Source organism: Parasteatoda tepidariorum, chromosome 11 (assembly GCF_982258835.1).
Source record: "Parasteatoda tepidariorum strain Cologne lab strain chromosome 11, Ptep-v5.0, whole genome shotgun sequence".
In the NCBI taxonomy this organism is placed as follows: domain Eukaryota; kingdom Metazoa; phylum Arthropoda; class Arachnida; order Araneae; family Theridiidae; genus Parasteatoda; species Parasteatoda tepidariorum.
In genome coordinates, this window is record NC_141765.1 from 27,937,063 (window position 1) to 27,963,453 (window position 26,391).

The 26,391-nt window shown below is 27.5% G+C and overlaps 1 protein-coding gene across 1 annotated transcript in view; it reads left to right on the top strand.

Moving 5' to 3' along the window:
• Positions 1-3,421: 3,421 nt before the first annotated feature.
• Tbh (Tyramine beta hydroxylase) overlaps positions 3,422-26,391 on the top strand; it is a 49,164-nt gene continuing 26,194 nt past the window's right edge. The window contains exons 1-7 of the mRNA XM_043039066.3: positions 3,422-3,785; positions 12,930-13,076; positions 17,703-17,876; positions 18,624-18,710; positions 21,444-21,623; positions 21,871-21,973; positions 23,688-23,854. Of these exons, the coding sequence (XP_042895000.2) occupies positions 3,504-3,785; positions 12,930-13,076; positions 17,703-17,876; positions 18,624-18,710; positions 21,444-21,623; positions 21,871-21,973; positions 23,688-23,854 (1,140 nt within the window). The 5' untranslated portion in view covers positions 3,422-3,503. The remainder of the gene's footprint in view (positions 3,786-12,929; positions 13,077-17,702; positions 17,877-18,623; positions 18,711-21,443; positions 21,624-21,870; positions 21,974-23,687; positions 23,855-26,391) is intronic.

A 26,391-nucleotide genomic window follows, 5' to 3' on the forward strand; every position in this document is an offset into this window, starting at 1 on the left:
TTTAAAGATCAACTTAATGCCATGAAACTTCATTTTAGTCAGTTAACTAAGTACACATACATCAAGTTACTATCTGTTCTTTATTTCTTTATTCTTTGGTAAAATCAAAACATATTTTTTTTAAAAAAATAAATAGTTTAAGTAACATAGAATAGCTATTCCGTATGTATCAGAAAAAATAGATTTTTATCAATAGCAAATGAATGATTGTATTTTTTTGCGTTTTCAAATGTTAATTTCAATCATTAATTCGCCATTATCATTGGATGAATATGCAACTTTTTCAAAAAATAAAAATATCATTGCTTTAATTGTTCAAAAGCAAGGTGGGAGGAAGTATGTAAATATCGATAAAAAATTATTTTTTGATTTTCAAAAATGTTGTCTTAAAAATTAGAGAATCATGCACAATTTATAAAACTTGCTTAAATATTCTATTTTCTTAAAGGATCGGAAATATATCTCCAATGGGAAAATCAACTATTCTGCGCAAGTGCACCACCCATCTATTCAAAATAAAGCAGAAATATCAACAAAAAAAATTACAAATAATGCTAATGTCAAAGGCACCAGGCCTTTGACATTAGCATTATTTGTAATTTTTATAATGAAATTTTAAAAAATTAATTTTTAATTATTTTTAATTATGAAATTATTAATTTTTTTACCAAATTTTATTTATTAAAAAAAATTATTATAACATATTGTATTTACCGCCTCCACCAGGTAGGCACTAAATACAATATGATATAATAATTTTTTTTCTCAAAAAAAGAGTCTTATTACTATGTAACTACTCTAACAGCCGGCTGTTAAAGATTTTAATACATTAAAAATAATAATAATATTTTTTTTATGAAATTAGAGAAATTTTAAAGCCCTGGTGGGGGCCTAAATGTATTTTTTATTTAAAAAAAAATAATTCTCTTGCAAGTATTTGGTTACCAATACGCAACTTCTCTGACGACGCGCTACTTCGATTATTTAAAAAAAGGATAATATTGAATCATCCTACAAATTAATTAGCACATTTTAGGTGACTCCTTCGAACCATGAAGATTGACGCACACATATTGTGACTGATTCTTGTGATATTTCGATTATTTAAAAAAAGGATAATATCGAATCATCCTACAGATTAATTAGCACATTTTAGGTGACTCCTTCGAACCATGAAGATTGACGCACACATATTGTGACTGATTCTTGTGATATTTCGATTATTTAAAGAAAGGATAATATCGAATCATCCTACAGATTAATTAGCACATTTTTGGTGACTCCTTCGAACCATAAAGATTGAAGCACACATATTGTGATTGAAATTTCAATCATTATAATAAAAGTTTTAAGTTGATATTTTTCTCGTATAACACTTGTGGCACTAATTGCATTACTATTAACATTTTGATGATCCACTTATGGCAAAAACAATAATGCCTTGAAAATGGAAAGAAAAAAAAAATATCTCGGCTTATTATTCCGTCCCCGTCTTCTATCTCATACTTTTTCAAAATTTGTCCTCTTATATTTTGATGATTGAAAGTTTCCAGAAATGTCTCTTTATTTCAAGAGTATGAAAATTATAGAGGGAATTCAATTATACTCTCTACAAAATCAAAATTTTCACATCGTTATCCAACTATCTTAAAATTTCGATTTTTTTTTTTTTTTTGATGATTGAAATTTACATTTACCCAGCATCAATATTGTGTCTTGCTTATGTAGAACAGATATGACACATGATGCACAAATATTTGGTCAGGAAAATATAATCAAACTAACAGAAAATTAAAGCAAAAAGAGGTTAATCTTATTTAATGATTTGCATAGGGAAATAAAAGTTATGGTTAGTCATTGTCACGCTTAATCTTTAGTTAGGTTAGTCACTATTAACAATATCTTAATCATCTATTTTGTCATTATGTTATAGCTTCATTATTCATGGCAAAACAGATGAAGAACCTCACACTGCTACTCTCCATTGCTATTTTCTCCTTTTCTAATAACTTGAATATGATAATTTTTCCTATGCTTATGAAAAATTACATATTAACCTCTTATGAACAGAATTTAATTTAAGTTTTTTTTTATTTAAAAACTAAATAAACTGTTTACATAAAGTTTCCTCGTTAAACCAGGATTCTTGTTAAGTCAGGGTTAGAAAAAACAAGTTCGATAGTATATTTTGAAACGATAGTTTAAGGAGAGTTGGTAGTGTACAAATAATGCTGAAACATACTTTTTTCGATGTACCTTTTCTCAGCATCTAAATAAGACATTGCTTTAGTTTTTTTTCCACAGAATATTTACACGTACATGTTTACACTGTGATAACTGTTAATAAATATCTTTGGCAGAAATTTCTTTGAAAAATTATGAACTAAGAGCTTTTAATTTTTTAAAAAGTTTAATAATTTTTGAGCGAAAATCTTTCATGACAAAAAGTATTCCTGTTAACGCTTCATGATCACAGTATACAACTGATATAGTCTCAAATACCCCTCAAAAATATCAAAGTGATATCATAAGTAGTTTCTTAGAAAAGATACATCGAAAAAGGTCAGTTTTAGCATTAATGATATATTGCCCTATCGATTCCTCTTAAACATGTTTCAAAATTCTTTTTTCTAACCATTCTATTGTTCTTATCCAGTTCTCAGTTTGTAATTTTCTGTTTTAAACTTGTCTCAAAAGACTGGAAAAAGGCAAAAATGTGTAAACAGTATTCAAAAAATAGTTAAAATATATATATTTTTTCATCCATGTTTATTTTCATGTATCTAATACTATAAAAATGTACTAACATTAAAGAAAATAGGAAGTCTAATTGTTGTAACTTCATTTACTCCTTACAAACAAAAGCTTCTTAATCATTTATAGAGCAATCAACTATTTCTTATATTATTTTTTTTTACTAAAACAGGACTTTCAAATAAACATTTTATTTCAAATTCCTCGAATGATAAAGTTAAATAAAGTTGAAAATAAAGGTTTTCAACTAAATTAATTTTTTCTGGGAAGTTAATTAGAGTTGTTTAAATTCAAAGAAATTTATTTGTGTTCAGAATTACTATTAATTTTAGCGCTCTGCATAGTCTATTCTAATGAAGATCCAGACTACATAAATCGCTTTAAATTCTCACCTCTCATCAATTACTTGGATTTTTATTTTATTTATAGCTTCATATTTGATGATAAATATTTTTGCCTCGTCAGAAGCTAAAGGAGGCAATCCCCATCAATGATAAATACCCATAAACGATATTGGATTTTTCTGGTTGGAAAAGACTCTCCGTTATTAACGCATATCTTTCCCTTGTTCGTCTCCATTTAAAAATGATGTGCCCTTCATAAACTCGCTTCCGAGTTTTAATATCTCCAGGAATCCAGCTGCGAGTTATGTGAAATATTTCATTAAGATTCGCTGACGTCGATGGGCATGCCTCCTTTCTTCCTCTCATCCTTTGCTAAAAGGACCTGATATTGCAGAACATTCAGCAATGTGTCTTCAGTGGTGGATATTCCTCCTTTTTACAATTGTTGCTGATGCAAACCGTCAAGAAAAAGATTCTTTACTTTATTTTGAGACACCTTTAGACCAGGATGGTAAATTATACCTTTATTGGATAGTTGATTATGACGAAGAAACTGTTACATTTGAAGTTCGAGCTCGGGCGTCAAACCATGATTGGATAGGAATTGGTTTTTCTGATAGAGGAGAGATAACTAATGCGGATTTGTGTATCTTGTGGACAAGCAAAAAAAGAAAGAACAGATTTCAGGTAGATTTGACATTTTTCCTCGTAAGCAGTAGCTTTTTTTTTTTTTTGTTCAATATTATAGTTATTCTTTATAGTACCAGTTACTGTAAATAAAGTTTCAATACCTGGAGCAATGAACACAAACTAAAATCGGCTTTCAATAGCTGAAATAAATGTTAACCTAAGAGTGAAGATAAAAAATAATAAATAATATTAAATGAGTATAATTTTTTTAATTTATGAAATTCCTGTTAAAACTTATAAATATTTTTCAAAAATGTATTTTGAAAAAATTTAAACATACATTTATAGTAGTAAAAAGTCTTTGCGTAGATTATAAGATATATAAAGGAGTTAACTAGGGGATTGAAATGCCTCTTTTTCAAAATTTTTAAATCCTCGATTTCAATAAGCGATGAAGAGATTTATGCTATTTTCAAGCAAATAAATTCAACTCTATATAAACGAAGAAAATAAAATGTGAAAGCTTCTATGAATCTGAGTCTTTCTTTAGAATTACTAAACTTCTTTTTCCAAAATGTTTTTAAAGCATTAAAAAATAGCACTATTGAGTTTTATAACGACGACAGAAAATATTATATTTTGCTCCAGTGCTTATCGAACATAATGAACATTAATTAATTATGCTTTTTTTTGTGTCATTGAAAATATCAATAAAATATTAACTTAGTATTCCATTTTAATAATTATTTATGCCAATATGTTCCGTATTTTCATTCAGTATTTATCGAAAGAGAGAATAAATGATGCAGGTATGGATAAAATTTTTAACTGGTCTATATCTACATTCAAGTTGTCCAAGTAATGAATAAATATTGTTTTACATTTATTTAATGAGAAGATTTTTTTTTGCTATGGTTTAAAGTTTCTATGAAAACAATTTTCTTAAATTCCAAACAGCAGAATTATAGATCTAGATTCTACCCATAAAGCAAAAAAGGTTCTATTTATCTTTTTAAAGCATTCTTTATTCCTTCCCCATCCAAAAAAATAAATAAATAAAATAACGTTATTCTATTTGCTTTCAAAAATGCTTCAGGGTATAAACTTGGCAATTAAACGTTGTGATTAAGTTCTTAAAAGATTTTCTTTGAATTATTTTATCTTGGTTGCATGTGTCGTTTTTTGAAGCCTCCCAAAAGCAGATGCAATAATAATTATAGTAATAATTAGAATAGTAAAGCGAAATCTTCAGAATAAATAATGTAAACTTCATTTATGTGTCACAGACGGTGTAAATGATATAAAAACACAATGAAGATTCATAAATTATATGTTGAGCAGTCTTAAAAGTGGGTCAAAATGTAATCATGGCTTTCTTATACAATTTCGTTTAGCCTTTGATTTTTAATATATTAGTTTGCTTTCTAATAAATAGATGGCAGCACAATTTGGCATGCGTCGTAGAAATTGAAATCATTTTGAACGTTCTTGCCGTGTTTACAAGATATTTCAGAAAGTAAAGGAATATAATTTAATTGAGGTTGCAGAAAAACGGTCACTCTTTATGAAATTAATTAAACACATTTCTGGGACCATTGAAATTGTTTTTGTATGTTACTATTCTGAATATTTTTTCCATTTCTACTGTTATTTTCGCTGCTCTATTTGATACTTTAGATTACCACAACTAGCTCTCTGTCCATTTCAAATTATTTCTCCTATTTCAATTCTCCTAACCCAGCCATATTGTGTTGTAGAACAGAATTCCCCTAATTTTTTGTCAATCGGACAGACAAATTAATCTTTTATGCAAAAAAAAAGCTATTAGGTTTAGCTAGCTCATTATTTCATGATTATTTCTTTGTTCTTTAATTATTTGCTCAAAAAAAGTAATTGGGCAAAAGTCTACTCTTGTAGATTTTGCTACATATAATGAATTTTTAAGTAGCCAAAGATAAGGGTAAAATCCGATAAAGTTTTTATAAAAAAAATAGATATTATCATTCAAAACTGTGCAAAAAGATTTGAGATTGTTTGTTCATAAATACTTTGGTCTTTTGCACAAAAAAATACTAAAATTATTTGAATTAGCTCATAACAATAATAATAATAAATTTATTTTACACAATATCTTATTTCGTGTATTTCGAAAAGTATTACTCGCGGTTTGATATTGTGAATTATAGGAGTTTAAAATAAAGTTTAATAGTATATAAAAAAATAAGTTATTTATACCTTTTTTTTTATACTGAACTATTTTTTTAGGGCAGCACTCAATGTTAATTTTTTTTCCTCAAAATTATTATTCATTATCATTCATTTATCATACTATGAAATTTCTACATTTAAATCTCAGAACTTTTAGTTTACTTCACGTGATTTATTTATTTATTTTTATATTTCACGTGATTTATTTATTTATTTTTATATCAATTTTTCTTCCAATAATATCATTGAGTAAATTTATTGTTGACGTATCAGCAAGTCATAATTTTGAATAAGTTTTTTCTTTTTTTCGTTTAGAAAACTTCTTGTTCTTAGGATCGTTCCCGCTTATTTTATGAGTTTTGTCTTTCCAACTCACACTTTACAGGCATATCTGACTGTAGAGCTACAGACTCACCTCTTTTTAAAACTTAAAATTTCAATTTTGAAAACAAGTAGAAACGAATAAAAATCTTTTCATCGAACTTGAACTATCATTGCTTAATATTTTTTATAGACCTATAATTGTAATGAGGGGCTATGTGCAAGAACCAGGCAATTTAAATTTCTTAATGCGTTTTGATTGTAAGCAATCTAGCAAATTTAAATAGCACTAGAACCGAAAGTGTAGCAAGCCCTCTCCTGTATATAAAGATTAGGGCTAAACTATATAATTTCTTTCCATACATAATTCTTTTTCAATTTTGTTTCGGCTGTCATCAACAATTATTTAAGGCGAAAATATTGATTAAAAATAAATAGAACAGATCAAGTATAGTGCGAAAAAAAATAATAAACGAACTATTCTGAATAACTTTCGATCTAATGATCGGATCTTCACATTCTGGGACTCAATCTTAATGATTCGAGGGTGCTACTTCAAATATGCTAACTAATTAGTGCAGACGATATTATAAGTTCAAAAATCAGACATTAAAACGCACTTTCTCTGAACAAGTATACCTTTTTAATAATTTGGATTTCTCACCCCCAAAAATATAGGGGGTATCTGTAATCTGGGAGATATGGTCCCCATAGTTTGATGAGGAGAGCGAATCCTAAGTCTGTACCCTGTTTGTTTATTTTACTTTTCTTCGCGTATTTAGCGATATCTCGAGTACTTTTAAAGTGAACTGAAACATCTTTGCACACAATTATAAAATCCGTTTATCCAAAGATAATTCCATACAAAAAATAACTTTAAATAAATATTTATTATTTTTCAGTTATTTATTATTATTTTATTTAATAATATATTTAATAATATTATATTTAATATATATATATTTTAATAATAAACGAAAGAATTTTGAATTGTAAGGTATACAAATTTTGACATCATTTTAAAGAATGTAATCAAATTGTTTTAATTAAATTGTTTTACGTGGCAAAGTATAAAATTTGAGCGAAATTGATCGAATAGTTCCTGAAAAATTGAATTTTAAATGTACAATTTTTTTTTTAAAAAAATGATTTCCTAGGAACTATATGACCAATTTCGATCAAATTTTTGTTTCTTTGCCTTATAAATTTACATTTTTTATAATGATTTAAAAAATTGTATATCTAATTCAAAATTTCTTAAAGTATTATTAAATAAAATAATAATAAATATTTACTAAAAGTTATTTTTTTTGCATGGAATTATGTTTGGACGAATGAATTTTGTAGTTGAGTGCAAAATGTTTACAATTCGCTTAATATGTTGTCCAGATATGGCGTAATACACAAAAAGTAAAATTAACATTAAGGGGTTCAAACTTTGGATCGCTCTCCTGATCAAACTATGAGAACCATACATCTCAGATTCCGGCTGCTCTCTATGTTTTGGGGATCAGAAATACGATGTGTTGATTCAAAGAAAGTACGTTTTTGTGTCTGATTTCGTAACTTGAAATACCGTCTGCACTTATTAATTCGCATATTTGACGTCCCCTTCTGGAACCATTAAGATTGATTCCTAGAACGTGAAGATCCGATCCTTAGATCAAAAGCTATTCAAAGTGGTCTGTTTATTTTTTTGTGCCCTGCGCATGACGAAAAAAGCAACGATTTTTTAGTACACTTAAAATAAAATTCAAAGAAAGATAAACATTCGAAGTAAGATGAACATTTAATAAAAAAAAATTGAGAGCAAAAATCAAAATATTTGCTGAATACTTGGAATAGTAATGTTCATTTCTTTAAATCATTCGTCTGACAGCTAACTCACTGGTCAAGCAATACCACATTTCTGCCAAATGCTATATAAAATGGAGGTAGCAGGTTTGAATCCCACTATAACCCTGCATGTGTAACATTAAATAAATAATTTTTGCTTCGAAGCATATACAGGCTCTATTGGTAAAAGGACAATATTTAATAAGCCCTTGGAATCAGAAGCTTCAACAATGCATGGTTGTTTTATTTGCAGTAAATTCTAGGGGCCTGCTAAAACCTTTGAAGTGTAAATGTAGTGGAATTGAATCCCACTATAACATAGGATGTATATTTTGCTGTCTTTCTTAATCTTGTGCTATCTGTTTTTCAATTTGGATAGAGTTTTTAGCTATTCTTTGTATTTGCAAAGAAACCCATTTTGTGAGTGAATAAATAAATAAAACCCACTATCCTCATAAAAGATGCATAAAACAGACACCATAGCTTGATATATCCGAGTATAGTATTTTTAAAATGCTTGTAAGCATTATTTAGGGCCATTTTCTCTGTGATCAAGAAATATATTATGAAAATAAATAATTAACTGTCACCTAAATCCTCTTAACCATTTAAGTAAATCGCCATTTTAAATATGCTATGAAAGTAGTATATTACTATCTTATTTGGACATAAGACATTAAAAGGCGGTTTTTATAATTCCTAATTATTATATTTGATATTACAAGTTAAAATAACATTATTTATTAATTATCATTGTTAAATAAGTATTACAAATTTATGCTTACTACATGAAGAGAAAACTTAAATTATTTATTATTTCAGGATCTACATCTTAAAACATAAATTAGTTGAAATTCTTTACAAATGAAACGCGTTTTATTTATATTAAAATATTTGAATCGGAAGCAAATTTTGTTGCTTTAAAAGACTCTTTTTTTGTATTATGGTGTAGGTGTGAAAATATATAGCTTTCAAATATTGCTAAATACATTAAGAGTTAAAAAAAAATTTCCTAACTCTTTGTTCAAATAAACATAAGATAAAATCATTTTTTCTTAATAAAAAACCGAATCATATTTGCTGCTGTTAGTGTACAGGGCACAAAAAAAAAAAATCCTCCCTGAATAACTTTTGTTCTAATGATCGGATTTTCATGAACTAATTTTCAATCTTGACTGTTCGCAGAGGTGACCTCAAATATGCTAATTGGTTAGTACTAACTATTAATTAAGTTACGAAATCGAGCGGAAACATACTTTATCTCAATAAACATAATTTTTTTTTTTTTGCATATTAGATTTTTGAACCTTGAAAGGCCGTAATCTGGAAATTTGTCCCTTGTAGAAGAGTGGATGAAAGTAAATATAGTTTTGAACAAAAAATAATTGTTTATTATTATTTTATTTTATTTAATTTAATAAAAATTTTGAATTTCGAGGAATACATTTTTTTGTACTTTTAATGTACGTAATTTTCTATAAAGAAATCTAAAGTTTAACTAGTTTTTATTAATTGGAAGACGAGGAAAATTAAAATTATTATTTCTTAAAGAAAAATTTGGTGGCAATGGAAAAATTATATAAATTGAGAAATTAAATCTAAATGCGGTAATTTTACAAGAAACTTGACTTACGCAAAAGTAGCATAAAATTTCAGTCATGATTTTTCATTGTTAATCAATAATTAATCGCTTTTTTGTTGTTGTTTTTTTTTTTTTTTTTTGGTTATTAAATACAGTGTTCCTTTTGTAAGTCGTCTACTGATTTTTACTTTATTCAGTTAAGAGATTTAAATAAAATATTGTTTTTTGTTTCATTTTATTTTTTATCTATTCATTCCATCGTTTATTCAATTTCAGTAATGCGCATAAATATGCATATACTTGGAGCAATATATTTATCAATTATTCAATACATATTTTAATAGCTAAACAATTAAAACTAAAATAAATATACTAGTTATGTAAAATATATCAAGTCTTCTTGAATCAAACTTTTGTAACATCAACAATGGTTATATGAAATGGTATTATGTACATTTTAAGCCACCACAAAGGGTATGGAGTTGTCAAACGCATAGATTTGTTGAATATGTAGCCAAATTTGTTAAACGTCTTAAAATATCTCAGCATCAAATACATCGTCCTTAACGCCCTTATTTTAGAATTAAGTTGTATCTTTTTATTAATACTTTAAATTTTTTTTTAAATTGAAACATTCGTTCAAAAGGATTGTCAAGATTTTTATTTGATAAAAAAATCTTAGAACTATAGCCGGTTAGCTGAGAATTAAACCTTGTTATGAAATTAAAAACATTTTGTTATTTTAAAATTATTCAACGTGAAACTGATCGTATTAATTAAGTGTGCCCTTTTTCTCGAAGAATGAGCAAACATTTTTTTTATTATTTATTCCTTGTTTCTTATTTATTTGAAATATGATAATTGTATACATATTATCATATTAGTGCAACTCCAAAAACTACAATATTTTGCCTTGTTTTTTAAATGAACAAACTTGAATGACAATTTTATTTTAATGTTTAAACATGTTTCACAGATAACTTTAAGGAAGCTGCTCATTTAAAAAAGGTTAAAAAAAAAATGACGTTGATAAATGTAGTTTAAAAATTTTGTTAAAATTCGTTTCCAACTTAAGCACAAATCACAAGATATTATTATAGTATAGTTTGTTATCAGGAAAATGATACCTCGATATGCTTTACTTTGTTAAATAACAACTACTGAAAAGATAAATTGTCAACAAAAAAATAGTTATTTTTCTTACTAAAATGAGATATAAGACCTTTTTGGGTAACGAATTAATATTTTATAGCTGTAAAAGGTATGTTCAGCTAATAGATTTAATCCTCTCGCGACATACACCGAGGTTTTCACTTGCAACGTAGAAGTAGCGTTTGAAAGCCCTATTTATTATCCCTATTATTACCCCACCTCCATTATTACCCGATCCCTATTCTGTCCCATTAACCTATCATGGATGCATTAAATCATATAGTTTGAATAATTTTAATTTTATAAGAGACAAATAAAGAATGTAAAAAATAAACTCTATCGAAGTACGCCTAAAGTATACCCTAAAATGTATCTAGAAGGCATTTTGGAAGAGATAACTAAAAAAAGTATTTTTTCAAACTATTTCGAGTAAGACGAGACGTTAAATTGTTCGAAATATTTGTTCTTGTAACTATTTAACTTTGATTCCTGAGGCTAGGGATCATTCAATTTTTGAAATTTCAACTGTAAACGGAATCTACTTCATTACTTTCCTTAGTTATAGAAAAAAAAATATCGTAAATTTTATTTAAACCTGTGAATGCGCTTTATAATTATAATCTCTTGCAGATCCTCTAAAACAACATTAAAAACAGAAATAATATCATATAAAAAGTTAAATCCAATTTCTAAAATCTTGGAAAATCATAAATAATTCAGTAATCGATTCAAATTTTATTTTTAAAGGAGATTGAAAATAAAACAATCTTTTTAATTTTTTGGCCAGAATTCAGCTCTAAAAAATATCTGTTGTCTAGAAACTTCGAGACATTTTCCTATAACATACGAATAAATAAGCCTTTACGAGTTAACACGAAACGTTGAATAAAAAAGCTAGAGTTTTTATTTCATTTTTTTATTGTCTTAATCTGGTTGTTTAGCATCGGTTAAAAGCTAGGGATTGCTCTTTTGTTAATCACACAGTTAGTTTATGGTTATTTTAAGTAACTCCACTGTGGTGATATTGTGAAGTGGTTTTTTTTATAATTCTTTTGACTAAAAAATTAAATAACATTTTGTTTTCATATATTAAATCAAAATCGTTTCGAACAAAAATACTTGAGATTCAAAAAACGCCACAAGAGATTCAAATTCTTTGTAAAATCTTAATGTCCATGAGCTTTTCGGTAGTTATTGAACTATTTAGTAAAAAATGCTTAGACGTCCTAACGTAAAAGTTGGACTAAGTTCAAATCGGTTTATCGGCCAAAGAAAATTCGAAGTTTATATTTCTAAAGTAAGACACTGCTGAGGGTTTAAATTCTTTTTAAAATAAAGTTATTATTGTTTTTTCTCTTCAAATTTAGGAAGGATTTTAAAAAAAAATCAGAAAATTCGAAAAGAGCTTTGACGTCATAGCGTAAAAGTTGAACTAAATTCAAATCGGTTTATGTCTCCAAAGAACATTCGAAGTTTATATTTCTAAAGTAAGACACTGCTGAGGGTTTAGATTTTTGTTTAAAAATAAAGTTATTATTGTTTTTTTTCCTCAAATTTAACTAGGATTTAAAAAAAATATCAGAAAATTCGAAAAGAGTTTTCTTCTTTTTAAAATTAATTTACCTAAAGCAATTAATTTGAATAATTTTTAAAAAGCAGTAGGAGAGGTTGAAAAGGAGATTGAAGTCGAATTTTATTTAAATTTTTTATTTATTTATTGAAATGCATACAAAAAAAACTAACCTTTTAGAAATGAACGTCGTTTAAAAAGATTGTGTTGGTAGGTGGTTAATAACATCATGCAAAATCCTGGAAATAATGCATAAAAACAAATAAATAGAGTAAATAAATGTTTATACTTGTATATTTAAATACGAGTGCTCACATGAGAGTAAGGGCGTTTAATTTCTATTTTTTCCTTGTTTTACGGTATCAACATTTTTTGCTGCTGTTATCATTGATATAACTTCAGTATTGTGGAGGAAATCTCAAAATTTAAAAGTTTCAAAAAAATCTATAATTTAAGCACGTTTTACTAATTTTAATGAAATTAAAACTAAGATAGAGTAAAAATGTGTATTAAAAGTGTGACATGATTGCAGGATACTTATACTGATGATGGTGGATATGTAGCTATCGATGATCACAACGACTGCCATTTACTGAGTTTGAAGAGACGAGGACTTACTACAAGATATGCTTGGTCTAGAAGGTTTGATACTTGCGACAATCAGGATTACTTTATTGAAGTAACTATTGATTTTGTCCTTTTATAAATTTGATGCGATAAATATATAAAGTTTAACTGTTTCCTTCAAACGATAACAGTAGGATAAAAACTCACTATTATATTTAAATACTATATTTCAATACTGTATTGAAGTAACTTTTTGTTTTGCCCGTCTATGAATTTGGTGTAACATAAAAATTTTTATCTTTTTCTTCAAAAGATAACAGTAATATAAATAATCAATAACTATATGGCAATAAATATGCTTTTTATTATTTTACCATGGGGTCAAGATAAAATGCTAATTCAATTATTGATCTGTTTTAAATTTTATATTTTGACTGTGTAACATTATATTTAAACTGTGGAGCACCGTAATAATTAAACATCCATGTTTTATCATTCAGCATTAGCATTAGACTTTTTTTCGCCATTATAATGTAATTTCAGGAAAGGGAAGACTTTCTCTTATTTTCCTATTTCAACACTTTTTTACTTAAACTTGTCCATTGCTTTTTATTTTTATATTTCCTAATTTTTCTATAACTATCTCGATATCGTTTGTAATCATTTTAAGCTATCACCAATACATTTCTTTTTATTCCTTGTGGCATCTTTTAAGTGCACTTTAATGTATAAACACGAGTGATCTGAGATTGGACCTATGATGGCACTCACAAGCTGTCTTTTTCAACCAAAAGCGAGAGTTGTGCTCAAACTGGCAGCACAATCAGGGCACTTAAAAACGTAACAATGACTTTGCGCACAAAAGGCTAGCAAAACTACTTTTATATCACTATTTGTTTGATACGTAAGTTAAATTTCTTTGTATACTAGGGTAAGCTTTGAATAGATGGCCATAGATTTTTCAAAACGAAACAGAAATATCAAGGATTGAAATACAAGAAATGTTTATGCATTTCTTGTATTTCAATCCTTGATTTTACTAACTATTGTAAAGTTTTAAACAGGATATTTTATAGGGGTATTGCATAGTTTTAAATTCTTATGCTTGCTCACAACATATTTTGAGCAAAGAATAATACAAATTGAAAACAAAATATAAAAAAAATTTTGTGAAAATAAACTTGTAAATGGCCATCTCTATTAAGTAAATCGGAGAGTTGACCATCAAATTCAGGAATAAAAGGGGATTTAAAACATGGTAAATATCGCATTACACTCGATTCACCATGAATAACTTATTTTAAATTGTATAGAATGAATTATGTAATGGAAAAAGTAAAATGAGTCCAACAAGTAAAATTTAATAAACAGTTTTAATCCTTAACATTCAAAAAAAAAATTTACAACATTTTTGGCTAAATTTTCAAAGTTTGTTTTACTCATCTTATCCAGTCATCCTATTTAGCTGGGATATTGTACTCTTCTCTTGAGCAAACAAAGTGATCTAAAAATTTCGAGTCCATTGAATAGAATAATTTGAAATCTATTTCATCTTCTTCGCTGATGGAAGTGTCTTGCTTTTTTTTTTCCATCAAGGTTAATTTAGGCTCTTTTTTATGAGTTTTTTTACTTGCTTTTCCATTTTTCGGTTTCTAGGATGATAGTTTCCTTCGTTGTTTAATATTTTCTGTTGACACTAAATCCAAAGATGAATTTTTAGCACAATTTTAAACTGTTTTTGATACAGTAACATCAAGAAATGGTGTAATATCGCGAAGTACTTTTGAAGATGTATGTGTATTATAAATTTTTGCTGAGCTCGATTGGTACTCCAAATGACCCATTTCGGTGTCAGCATTCTTATTTGATTTTGTTGCAGACGCTTCCAAGTTACTTATAGTAAATTTAGTTTCTTGTACTGTATATTTTTGCATTGGAGTTTGTCAGAAGCAGGCTTGGCTTGGCTTGGAGGTTGGTCGGGGTGCCTGAGGCCGAGATAGCCCTTTACCCCTTCATCATAAGATGAGGATCGATGAGGTGAAGCCCTGTGGTCACATAAAGCTAAGGATGAGGTGGGGAGAAAAATGACTCATTGCCATGGTGAGGAATAGTTGTGAGGTGACTTGAAAACGAGTTGAGAGTAATCAACAAAAATGAAGTCCACTGTGCTTTGCTTGAAGAAAACATCTCGTTGTTTTTAAGATGACTTATCGCGATTAGATAATTGGCATCACCAGCCTCCGCTAGTAACTAAACCCGATGGACCCGAAGGATAGTAGAATTTGTAAAATTTGACCCCTACTTGCAAAACATGCTTTGACCAGTCGGTTTCAAACACAAATGGCCGCCATTACAGTTTGATCGGACAGGTCCTAGATGCTACTAACGGAAGGTCAATGCAATCATTGCGTTCTTTGGTCTACTGGACAATTTACTACGGCCGCTTACACGGTGTTTTAACGTTGACTGGATCTGGAAACTATTTCATCTTGATGTTGTCTTTAAAACATTGATCAGTGATCGACGTCGCAAAAGTACTGCAGTCATCAGGCTTGCATTAGATGCTCACGAAGGGAAGGAGGAATCATCATCGAGGCTAACGTGAGGAGGTGACGACTGGCTGCCGGGAACCCCCCCGGCTCGGAGAATTCGCAAGGCACGTCCATCTCTGAATGATGTCAGAAGCAGGCAATTTTAGAAACGTATATATTAAAATAATGCTCTGATTAAAAGTTCTGATATAAGCTCAAAATTGTTTTTCCTGGATTTGCCTATTAAGTAAATTGCTTCTGGAATTTGTGATCCAGATGAGAGGCCACACTTATGTTAGTCCTTGTCTTATACAAGTGATCCAGTTGGTATTCCATCTTTTTATTTTTGCGTTATCTCTCACAAACTGGTGGGAGGAAAACTTCTTCTGTATTGTTATTGCAGTATATGGCAGTAATGATGGTTTCACCTTTTTCAGAAGATGTTATTATTAGAAACTTCTCCGCTCTTATCGACTCAAGTGAAGACAAGTCGATTGTTGAACTGCATTCCTGTTTCATCCATATTAATATGTTCGAGGATCTGCCAACTCATTTTTCTTTCAGAGTGTTAAGGAGTAATTTGAAGAAGTCTTTCATAACCTCACTTCATTTCATGCAAGCGATATACCTTCACGCTTTATCAGAATAGCGTCTCAGGAATGCGCTTAGCTAAATTTTATCTGGCTTTTTCATTTGCATTATTAAAACGATACTTTACACATCGAGTATTTTTTTAAAGCGAATTCTTAGCCTAAAATTCTCATATCATCTCGAGAAATTGAAAGTCCTTGTTTCTGCGTTCGTTTAATGAGCTTCACTAATTTAACTTCGTTTTTTCTAAGCGTTGGGCCAAGGTTCATTAAATCTTATTTAAAATTATTGGTTTTCAAACGACCCTCTTAAGTCTTGCGTTGAATTATTTCTCATGTATTTATGCGACATCGTGAAAAGTAAAAGAAAAACGCTGTATTAAGTTATATTATTACTATTTTTCTTACATTATTTCTGCATTCAAAAAAAAAAAAATTATAACTTTTTTTCTGTTTTCTAAATACAATCTTTTAGACTTGTGCTCATTTTAAACATCAGGAAAAATAAACAGTTACACATTAAAGAAAAGTGGTCATCTCACCTCGATTTTATATGACTATCTCTCCAAAAGTTGAAGGTGAGATGGCCACCGAACTCAAGGCGTCACTCCGCCATCATATGCCTTTGATTTTTACTCAAAGAAAAAGATTGAACAAAATGACTTAAATGTTCAGTCACTCCTAAAAAACATTACCAACGAATTGGAAAATAATAAAAACCTAAACACAAGAAAAATATTTGCTCCTAGATAAAATAAACAATGGCATTTTACTTATTTTTTTCTCTTTGTCATGAAAAATAATGCTTCATCCGAATTCATAAACAAGTTGAAATGCTTCCTATGCAGTTGCTTCTGTTGTCATCTACTTATAAATATTAGGGATATGTAAGCTGACCATCTCTCCTCTATGGCCATCTAACAACGTACCCTATTTTAAAAAAATACACATATTATAATGAAAAAATGTTCTACTGATTTTTTTTAAGTTTTAAGAAAATTTTTAACAGTGACTATCTTCTAACAAATCATCCTACACATTTTTATTTCAAGTGCAGATATAGTACTTTCTTAAGTTATCATTAATGATATGCTGTGTAGAAAATAAGTAATTATGTTTTGCATTACGAATCGACGAATACGTAAACATGTTTTTAATTGTGCTAGCATTTCTTATCATCTTGTTATCCAACATTAGAAACAATTTCGGATAGTTGATACAATGATTTGGGTGCCGTAAATCGCCGAATTACTGCAACCTTCGAGAAGTATGCACCATACATTGTAGTGAAGAAAGATTTTTTTCTTGAATCCTCACCAGAATCTTGAATTCTGGTGAGAAGGATTTAAACCATAAAATAGGAATTTGGAATCTTTTCAGTAATCTTAATGATTATATTATATTTCACCTTATACATAGAATGGCTGACAAAATTAGTTTTCTGGTCATTATTGTCTCGAAAAAACACTGAAAACTACTGAATTTTATCGTATATTTTGTATAACTTTTTATTAAAATACAACTATTTTATTTTAGATTTGTCTTTTGTGTTACATTTATTCTTATTCTCAGCATTCATCAAAAATTATTTTACAAAATGTGTTTTTTTTTTATTAGGAAGGAACAACCCATATAGTGTATGCCATGGGAAAAGGACCTCTTCGACGACTTGAGGATATTAATTTATCCAAAGAAATACACGGCTTTCAAAGGGTACAACTTCTTAAAAATTTGGTTCCAGATCCAAGATTTCTTGCAGATACGAAGTCAATAACAATTCATAATTCAAAGGTAATTTTCATATTTTTATTCTTTCATTTTGCTGTTTTTTTTCTTTCAAATTTAACTATCAACTAAACTTCTTTTTTTGAGTTATAAGATTCAATGTTGACGAATTCATCATCATTTTACGTTTTTTTTTTTTTTTTTTTTTTTTTTTACTCAGTCGAAATATCTTTTCGTGAAGTTATGTTCTAGTTGTTTCGAGTCTTTCAATTTAAAATCTGTAAACAACACGAAATAATTTTTCTCATACGAAAAAAATTTTTACATTTTAGAAGTTTTCTCTTTTTTTTCTTCTTTTTTTTTCTTCTATATTTTTGTATCTCGACAGTGACTTAAAGTTTAAAAATATTAACTATAACAAGTAAGTCAAAGGTAAACAATAAACGAATAATTATTATCGGAATCAAGCTTTTTTTCTTAAATAGTTGTCACCAATAAAAACTAATTAGAAATAGTTTCGAAGACTGAGTATTAAATAATTTGCGTATTTGCTTCTCGCATATTAACCTCATAGTATATCTATATTAACCCCATAGTATATATATGTATATTAAAAATAATAGAGAACGGAATTCTTTTTCTTATTTATTATTTTTGATGAATTAAATAAAATTAATAGTTTAGACCTTTTTATGGGTTAGTAAAATTAAATTCACAATGAATTACATTGTAAAAAATACACCTGATTTTTAATACTTTCTGACGTTTGAAAATTTTCAGAGTCTTATGGGATTTTTTTTAATTTTATTTCAGGTTCAAGTGCCTAATAATGAAACTACATATTGGTGCAGTTTACACATTTTACCCCCAGAGTTTGAAAATAAAAATCATGTTATTCAGGTAAGAAGTTTATGCTCTAAATAGAACTCCATATTTAAGGACAATTTATTTATTTTCTATAGCTATAAAAAAAATTCCTTTAGTCGTTATTACGATAATTTAAGTCTTTCATAACTCTGATACGCTTGCAAATGAAATTTATTAATTAACATAAAAAATTTAACTTAATTTTAAAGCCAAGAAATATAATGCCTAACTATTTGCACCTTTTATTTGAGCTATTACTCCCTGAATTATAAAAGTAGGAAATAAGCTGAACAAGATTTCAAATATGTATAGATTTGTTGCTTGTAATTATTGTTATAATTGAAAATATTTTTCATTATTATTCAAAGGTTTTTTTTTTATAATTATTCAAAATAATTTTTTTATAATTATTCCAAAATGCACCTTTTAGTGCTATATTTTAGAATTTTTTTAAATAGATATTTGGTATAAGAATCCTTTTCATTTTCCCTTAATAAGGCCTCTTGTTCAATATTACCTATTTTCGCAAGAAAAAGTCACGAAACAATAAATATATGCAATGAAAAAATTCTGGTAAAAAAACATATTTGTAAAAGACATTTTTAATAAAAAAAAAGTATTCTGATAATAAACACCAAAATTTACGGCATTTAAATTATTTATTTAATAATTTTTCTGTTGGTTATGGTAATGGTTTATCAAAAATTCTTGTTTAAAAAATTATAGTTCTTATTATACTCGAATTTAAGTAAAAATTATCTTGGCTATCCCCATCACATTCATATGTCATAAAAGCATACCTAATCATTATGTCTTTCAATGTTTCTTGTCAAAACTAGTTAAACACAAGCAGAAATGTAACTTTAGCAAAACTTTTTTTTCCGCCTCTGCGTGAATTTAGTGGAATAGTTTGATTTCTTTATATATTTGACCTATCATTAACTTTATTTACGAAAAGAAGTACATATTTTGAACTGGTGTTCATAGATAAAAATAATTTTTATGCTGTATAAACAGGATAAAATGTGCCCTGCTGTGGCATTTTTTCGTTCGCTCTAGAGGCTCTAAACTGGTGGACATTATAGTAGATAGTAAATTTACCAAATTTACTTTCCAGTTGCGTAGTTTATTAAAACTCAATTTACCACCAAAGAGCATTGTAATAAAACCATATTTAATTTGCAATTTCAACATAAGCTATCACCAGTGCTATGATAAAAATTATCTTACTTTTTGGTGTTACCATATATCCAGATAACACTGTACATGTAAACATATTCTGGTAATTTTAGCTTCTTTTTTCACAGTGAAACAATATGGATTAACCATTTATTGATTACAAAAGATGTAATTTGAAAATAACTATATTTTAAAATAACTATATTTTAAAATATAATTATCTAGTCGAATTATTTGTTTGTTTATAATAGCTTGTTTAATAATTTTAATTCAAAGTAGTAGTTTAAATTTTTTAACACATTTTTAATTTTTTTTTATAAATATTTGTTTTAATCGAACACAACTAACGATGAATTATGTACCCCCCCCCCAAACAAAAGTCGCATATACGTCTATAATGATAAAATTGAGATTTTTGTTACATATGCGTTAACTTAAAAGTATTTATTGTATTAAATATTTCTTGACTCTTTAAAAAATAAACAAAACGAAATTCATAGTTTTAAATTAGTTGAAGTCCTTTTACGAAATTCATTACGAATTAATATTTTTTTGTTTAATGTATTTAGACAAATTTTATTACACAATGGCCTAATTTAAATATAATCAATATGCAAAGTTATGCTCAAAAATTTAAGAATGATAAAGTAGATTTTGAAAATAATTTTTGATGATGAATGTATGGACAGAATGTATGGAATGTAATTAATTAGAAACCTGACATTTCAGCTTTCTTTTCAAAAAATATTTCTTCTAAAATATTTTAATAACTAGATTTTTATTTGAAGTATTTTTTGAATAATATGTCATTTGAAGGCGACATTTTCATGATCTAGATGTGCATTTCCAATTCATGCATAACTAGATATGTATATTTCACTCGTAATTTTCCAAATAGCAAATCATCAGACCAGCATTTGTTTTAGATATTTTCAAATTCAAAAGATAAAAACTTACGAATAGCAATCGTAATTTCTTTTAAACTTTACCATGTGAATTCTTTTATAAATTTGAAAGTAAATTTTTTTTGTTTAAATTATAAAATCTCAGGAATCTCTTGTTTGTGAATAAAAATTTTAATGAAACAATTAATTAAATAATTAAGACGGAATTTCCTATTTAAAAAAAAAAGAAATTATATTTTATTGTTTATGCTTTTAGGCATTTTTTGTAAGACATGATTCAAAAGAAATAGGACAGAAGATACAATGCATTTTTATGTCATAATATGTCTGCATCGATTAACTCAGTTCAATGAGTTTTTTTAATTAAAATAAATTCCATTTTATTTGCCGATATTACGTCACTGATATTATTAATCCGAATTCGATATATTTATTTACTCTCGGAAAATCACAGTTTTGCTTAGTCTGGAATTTTCTAATATAGCATTTATTTTAAAATATCCTCAATTGTTTATGCTTTTAGGCATTTTTTGCAAGACATGATTCAACAGAACTAGGGCAGAAGATACAATGCATTTCTATGTCAAAATATGTCTGCATCGATTAACTCATATTGATTATAAAAATATTATTGATTACAAAGTTAGAAGTTAAAATAATAAATCTGGTTTTCTTCTTTTAGTTTTCACCAGCTATTGAAGATCGCAACAAGGAAGTGGTCCATCATATGGAAGTGTTTCATTGTGAGGTCGATGCCGATAAAAAACTACCAGACTGGAATGGACCCTGCAGTAGCTCGAAGAAACCTCAGATTCTGGAAACTTGTAAAAGAGTTCTAGCTGCATGGGCAATGGGTGCATTGGTAATATGTGATCATTTATACTTTTAGTCAACTATGCTTATCCAGTATTTCGTTTAGTATGTAAAATATATGTATTTTTGCATGGATATTTTCTAAATATAAAACATGTCTCATTGATATAAAATTATTTGATTTACTATTTAGTAAGTTAGAGCAATAGATATTAGAAAATGTGTGCGTAATGCTGTTTTGTGAATCTAACTTCATGTAAGAATAATTCACGTAATAGCATTATTTACTTTTTTAGCCATTTACATATCCAGAAGAAGCTGGACTGCCAATTGGGGGACCTGATTTTTCACGATACGTTATGCTGGAAGTTCATTATAATAATCCTGAACTTAAAGAAGGTATTTTAGTCGTTTCGTTGAATGAAACTATCAGAAAAATATTATTTATATGTATGTTGTTAAAACTTTTTCTAAATTATGACACTGTAAATGTAATTCACAAAATTTGGGATGAACTTAAATTCTAGGTGCAGTTCTTGGGTTCATTGTTTTTAATATAATATTTTGCTTTTTATTTTTAATGACTATAAAACTTTTATCCATGTAGTGTTAAATAAATAAATAATTTTTCAAATTTGAAAATCCAGATTTGAAAAAAAATTTTGAAGCATCTAATTAATCAGTCTACTCATAATTCAGTAATAGTTATTTGAAGGCATATTTACGAGATTTATGATACGACATTTACGATTATGAGTCAGATAAATATTACGATTTTAACGAGATATTTAGTTGTTCTTTCCTCTATTTAATTTGGCTTGTTGAGATTTTCAAAAAATATTTTAATTTTTTCTTAAATAAATAGTCAAATTGAGTTGTTATTTTTAAATGCTATTGAAAGATATGTTAAGTTTTTTATTAAAAATTGTTAAGCAAAGCTTAGCATTTTGTTTAAGAAGAGTGTATGGTGTATTTTTTGGATATGCATTGTATTATTAATGAATGCGTTTTATTTCGATTTGAATTGTAAGCATTTGGGTACCGTTTGTTTGTATGCTCATTTCATGTGCTGCAAAGAGTGACACTGTAATTTTAAAAAATATAAGAATGATAGAAAAAAAAATTCAAATTTCTTTCACGACAAAGAAGTTTTGTCTCAGTATTTATGAAATTCTAAACTCAACTTTAAATATAAAATAACAAATAAATTGATGCTGTAGCGGAGTGCTGATTATTTTTACAGAAAATGCAATTTTATGAAGTATGTTATCTTTACTAATACAATTACTTGACAATCATAATCATCTAATCTTGTAATATTTCTTATTCACAACTTTACTGCAAATTATGTTTTGTTTTAAAGCTTAGGTTTTCACTTATAAACCCTTCTCATTTAACGGAGAAAAAAAAATTCTGGTAAATTCCACATTAACCAAAAATTTTCACATATTGTTAAACAATATTTAATTGTCAATTTGACCAAAATCATACTAAAGCGCTTCGGAAAAATTATCCTGCTTTTGGTGTTCCCATAGAACAAGGCGAAATTTACCATATTCTGGTAGTTTTGAACATACTTTTTCTCAGTGTACTAGTCTATTGAAGACTAGTACACTGAAAAAAAGTTCTTTGTTCGAGAAGTTCTTTGAATTAATTGTTCAAGTAGTTCTTCGTAACAATTAATTTTATAATAAATAACAATTAAAAAACTGCTTTCTAACAAAAACTGTTGTTGACACATTTCATCAATCTTCTTATTATTGCATACAAATTTTTGCGTACTTGACATTATTGTTACATACTTTTTCTTTAGAAACGTATTGTCGAGCGTAGTTATAAAATTAATTGTTACATTTCTATAAATGGAACATTGTGAACATTACCACACGTTTACAACATAACCTAAAATTAGTAATCTATCCCCAATGAAATCATAACTTAGATATTTAAAAAAAGACCAAAAAAATGAAACTTTTACCACTATTTATTATGAAACTATTTTAGATAAGTGTACCATTTATTATAAAAATTATTTACAATTCATAATAATAAATTTCCTTATTTTGAAACACATCATTTTTTAAACTTAAAAGTGATATCGTTTTATTTACAGGTATGATAGACAGTTCAGGGGTCACTCTCACATACACCTCTACACTTCGTAAATACGATGCTGGAGTTATGGAACTTGGTCTTGAGTATACTAATAAAATGGCAATTCCTCCTCATCAAACAGATTTTGCACTAACAGGCTACTGTGTGGCTGAATGCACGCGAGCGGTATTTAATCATTTTTTATCACTTGTTTATGCTCCTATACTTGTACAGCGCTCAAAATAAAAAATGGAACACTTTGAATAACTTTTGATCTGTTGATTGGATTTTCAGGTACTGGAGCTCAATCTTTGTAGCTAGAGGGCCTGACCTCAAATTGACGGATTCGGATTCTTGACCCTTAGAATATGGGTGGTAGTCGCAATTTAGAAAAGGTGGTCTCAAGTTTTTTCGGAAGTTTCGAAAGTCTTAAAGAACTAATTAAAAAATATGGCATTTTCTCAATATAAAGACATCAAAAATAATTCTTGCCTTTGGTTGACTCTTAGCTCTTTAGTCTTAACTCTCACTCTTAGTTCTCAATATGTTACAGAATCTGCCGTGTTTTCTAGTAGCAGTTTTAAATTATTCCCAATAGAAGTAATTATACTAAAATGCTATTCAGAGCAGAAAATTTATCTTTAATTTAAAGATATATTTAATGTAACTTGTCTTGTGCGCAACATAAAAAACGGACTACCATGAAAAACTTTTGATCTAATGAATTTTGATCTTAAACTTTTGAACTTCACGTTCTATAACTCAGTCCTAATGTTTCGAGGTGGTGAACTGAAATATGCTAATTAATTAGTGCAGACGATATTTTAAGTTACGAAATCAGACACAGAAACGTACTTTCTCTGAATCAACACATCTTTTTATCGAAGGATTTGGATTTCTGATTCCCAAAACATAGAGATCAGCCGCTATCTGGAAAATATGTTCCCAATAGTTTGTTCAGGAAAGCGCTCCAAAGTTTCGACCCCTTAATGTTAATTTAACTTTTTGTGTATTTCACCATATGTCAAGAACTTCTTTTAAGTGAATCGAAAAATTTTTACACACGAATCTAAAATCCGTATATCCAAAGATAAGTCCAAACAAAAATAAATTTTTAAAATGCATTTATTATTTTATTTTATAATAGTAAAAAAATATTATTGGTAATCTTTTTATATTCTCATAAATAATGTAATTTTTAATGGCAAAATGCAAAACTTGAACGAAATCGGTCGAATAGTTCTCGAGAAATTAAATTTCAAACATGTAATTTTTTTAAAACTTGATGACTCAAAGTAATTCGACAAATTTCGTTTAAATTTTACATTTTTCCCGTTAAAACTACTTTCGTTAAAATTATGTAAAAACTTTTATACTTTAGAGTTTGAAATATTTTCAACTATTAAAGAATGTTATTAAAATAATAAATAATTCTTAAAAAATATCATTAGATAAGCAAATTTTATAATTATTTTGGATTGGTCCGAAAATGGATGTGTGTAAGGTAATAATATTATACTGGATAATTTAAAATTTTATGATTAATAAGGTTGATATTTAATTTTACAAATTTAATGATTTTAAAAAAGTAACATTTATTTTAAAAGAGAGAAACATGATTTGCCCGTTTTGCACATATTTTTAGCCACAGATTTGCCCGAATTGGATTTGCACATGGTAAAAATATAGAATAACAAAGAAGTTTTTAGTATATTTATTAATAATAACATACATTAATAACACCCAATGACTTTATATAGAACTTATTTACATTAGCTGGGTATACATTGCTTTATTTATCCGTACTTAAAAGTGTTTTTCTATTTGTTCTTTGGATAAATAAACATTACTACACATTCTTTTAATTCTATTCATTTATTGGTATTAAAGTTGAAATTATTTCTCTTGTCGTATAAATCAATAAAGAGCAGATATTATATATATATATATATATATATATATATATATATATATATATATATATATATAAAAATAAATACAAGAAAACACTAAGAAAATTAAGAAAACAATAAGTAACATTTATTGCGCTTAAGCTGCAAGTAAACAGCACTCATTAGATAAGTTCAAAATGAAGAATAAAACAAAGAAAAATTATAGACATATGAAAAAAAGGGGGTGGGAAATAATAAATAAAAAAAAAAAAAACAACAAACAATATTTTATTTAAAAAAAAAAAAAAAAAAAAAAAAAAAAAAAAAAAAAAAAAAACAGTGAAATGTTAATTAAAAAACCGGAAAAAAAGCCGGAAAAAAAAGATATAATCTTTTCTTCAGCCCACACGATTATATCCGCAAAACAGAGTGCTTTCTGATATTGTATCAATAAAGCCAAAGCAAAATATATTAATACAATAGTGTGAGGTGCACTCAAAAAAATTTTTATTAAATAACTACGTAAAAATATATCATAAAAAGTAAATATAACATGTAAAAACAGATAATAAAATAAAATAAAAAGAAAAAATAAAATAAAAAACATTAAAAAGGGGGGACTATAAAGCGAGTAGCAAAATCATAACAACTTACTTGGACAGTTATTTTTCAAGAATGATTTAAAAATGTTTTCGCAGAAAGATTGCCAGATTACAAAATATGAAAACAAAAGATGAAAACAAAAGCGCAAATTGAGTGTAACAAAAGGGTTCTAAAGTGTCGTTCTTACTGCACTGCTGAAGTGATTTGTTATTCTGAGTTTTGATTTGT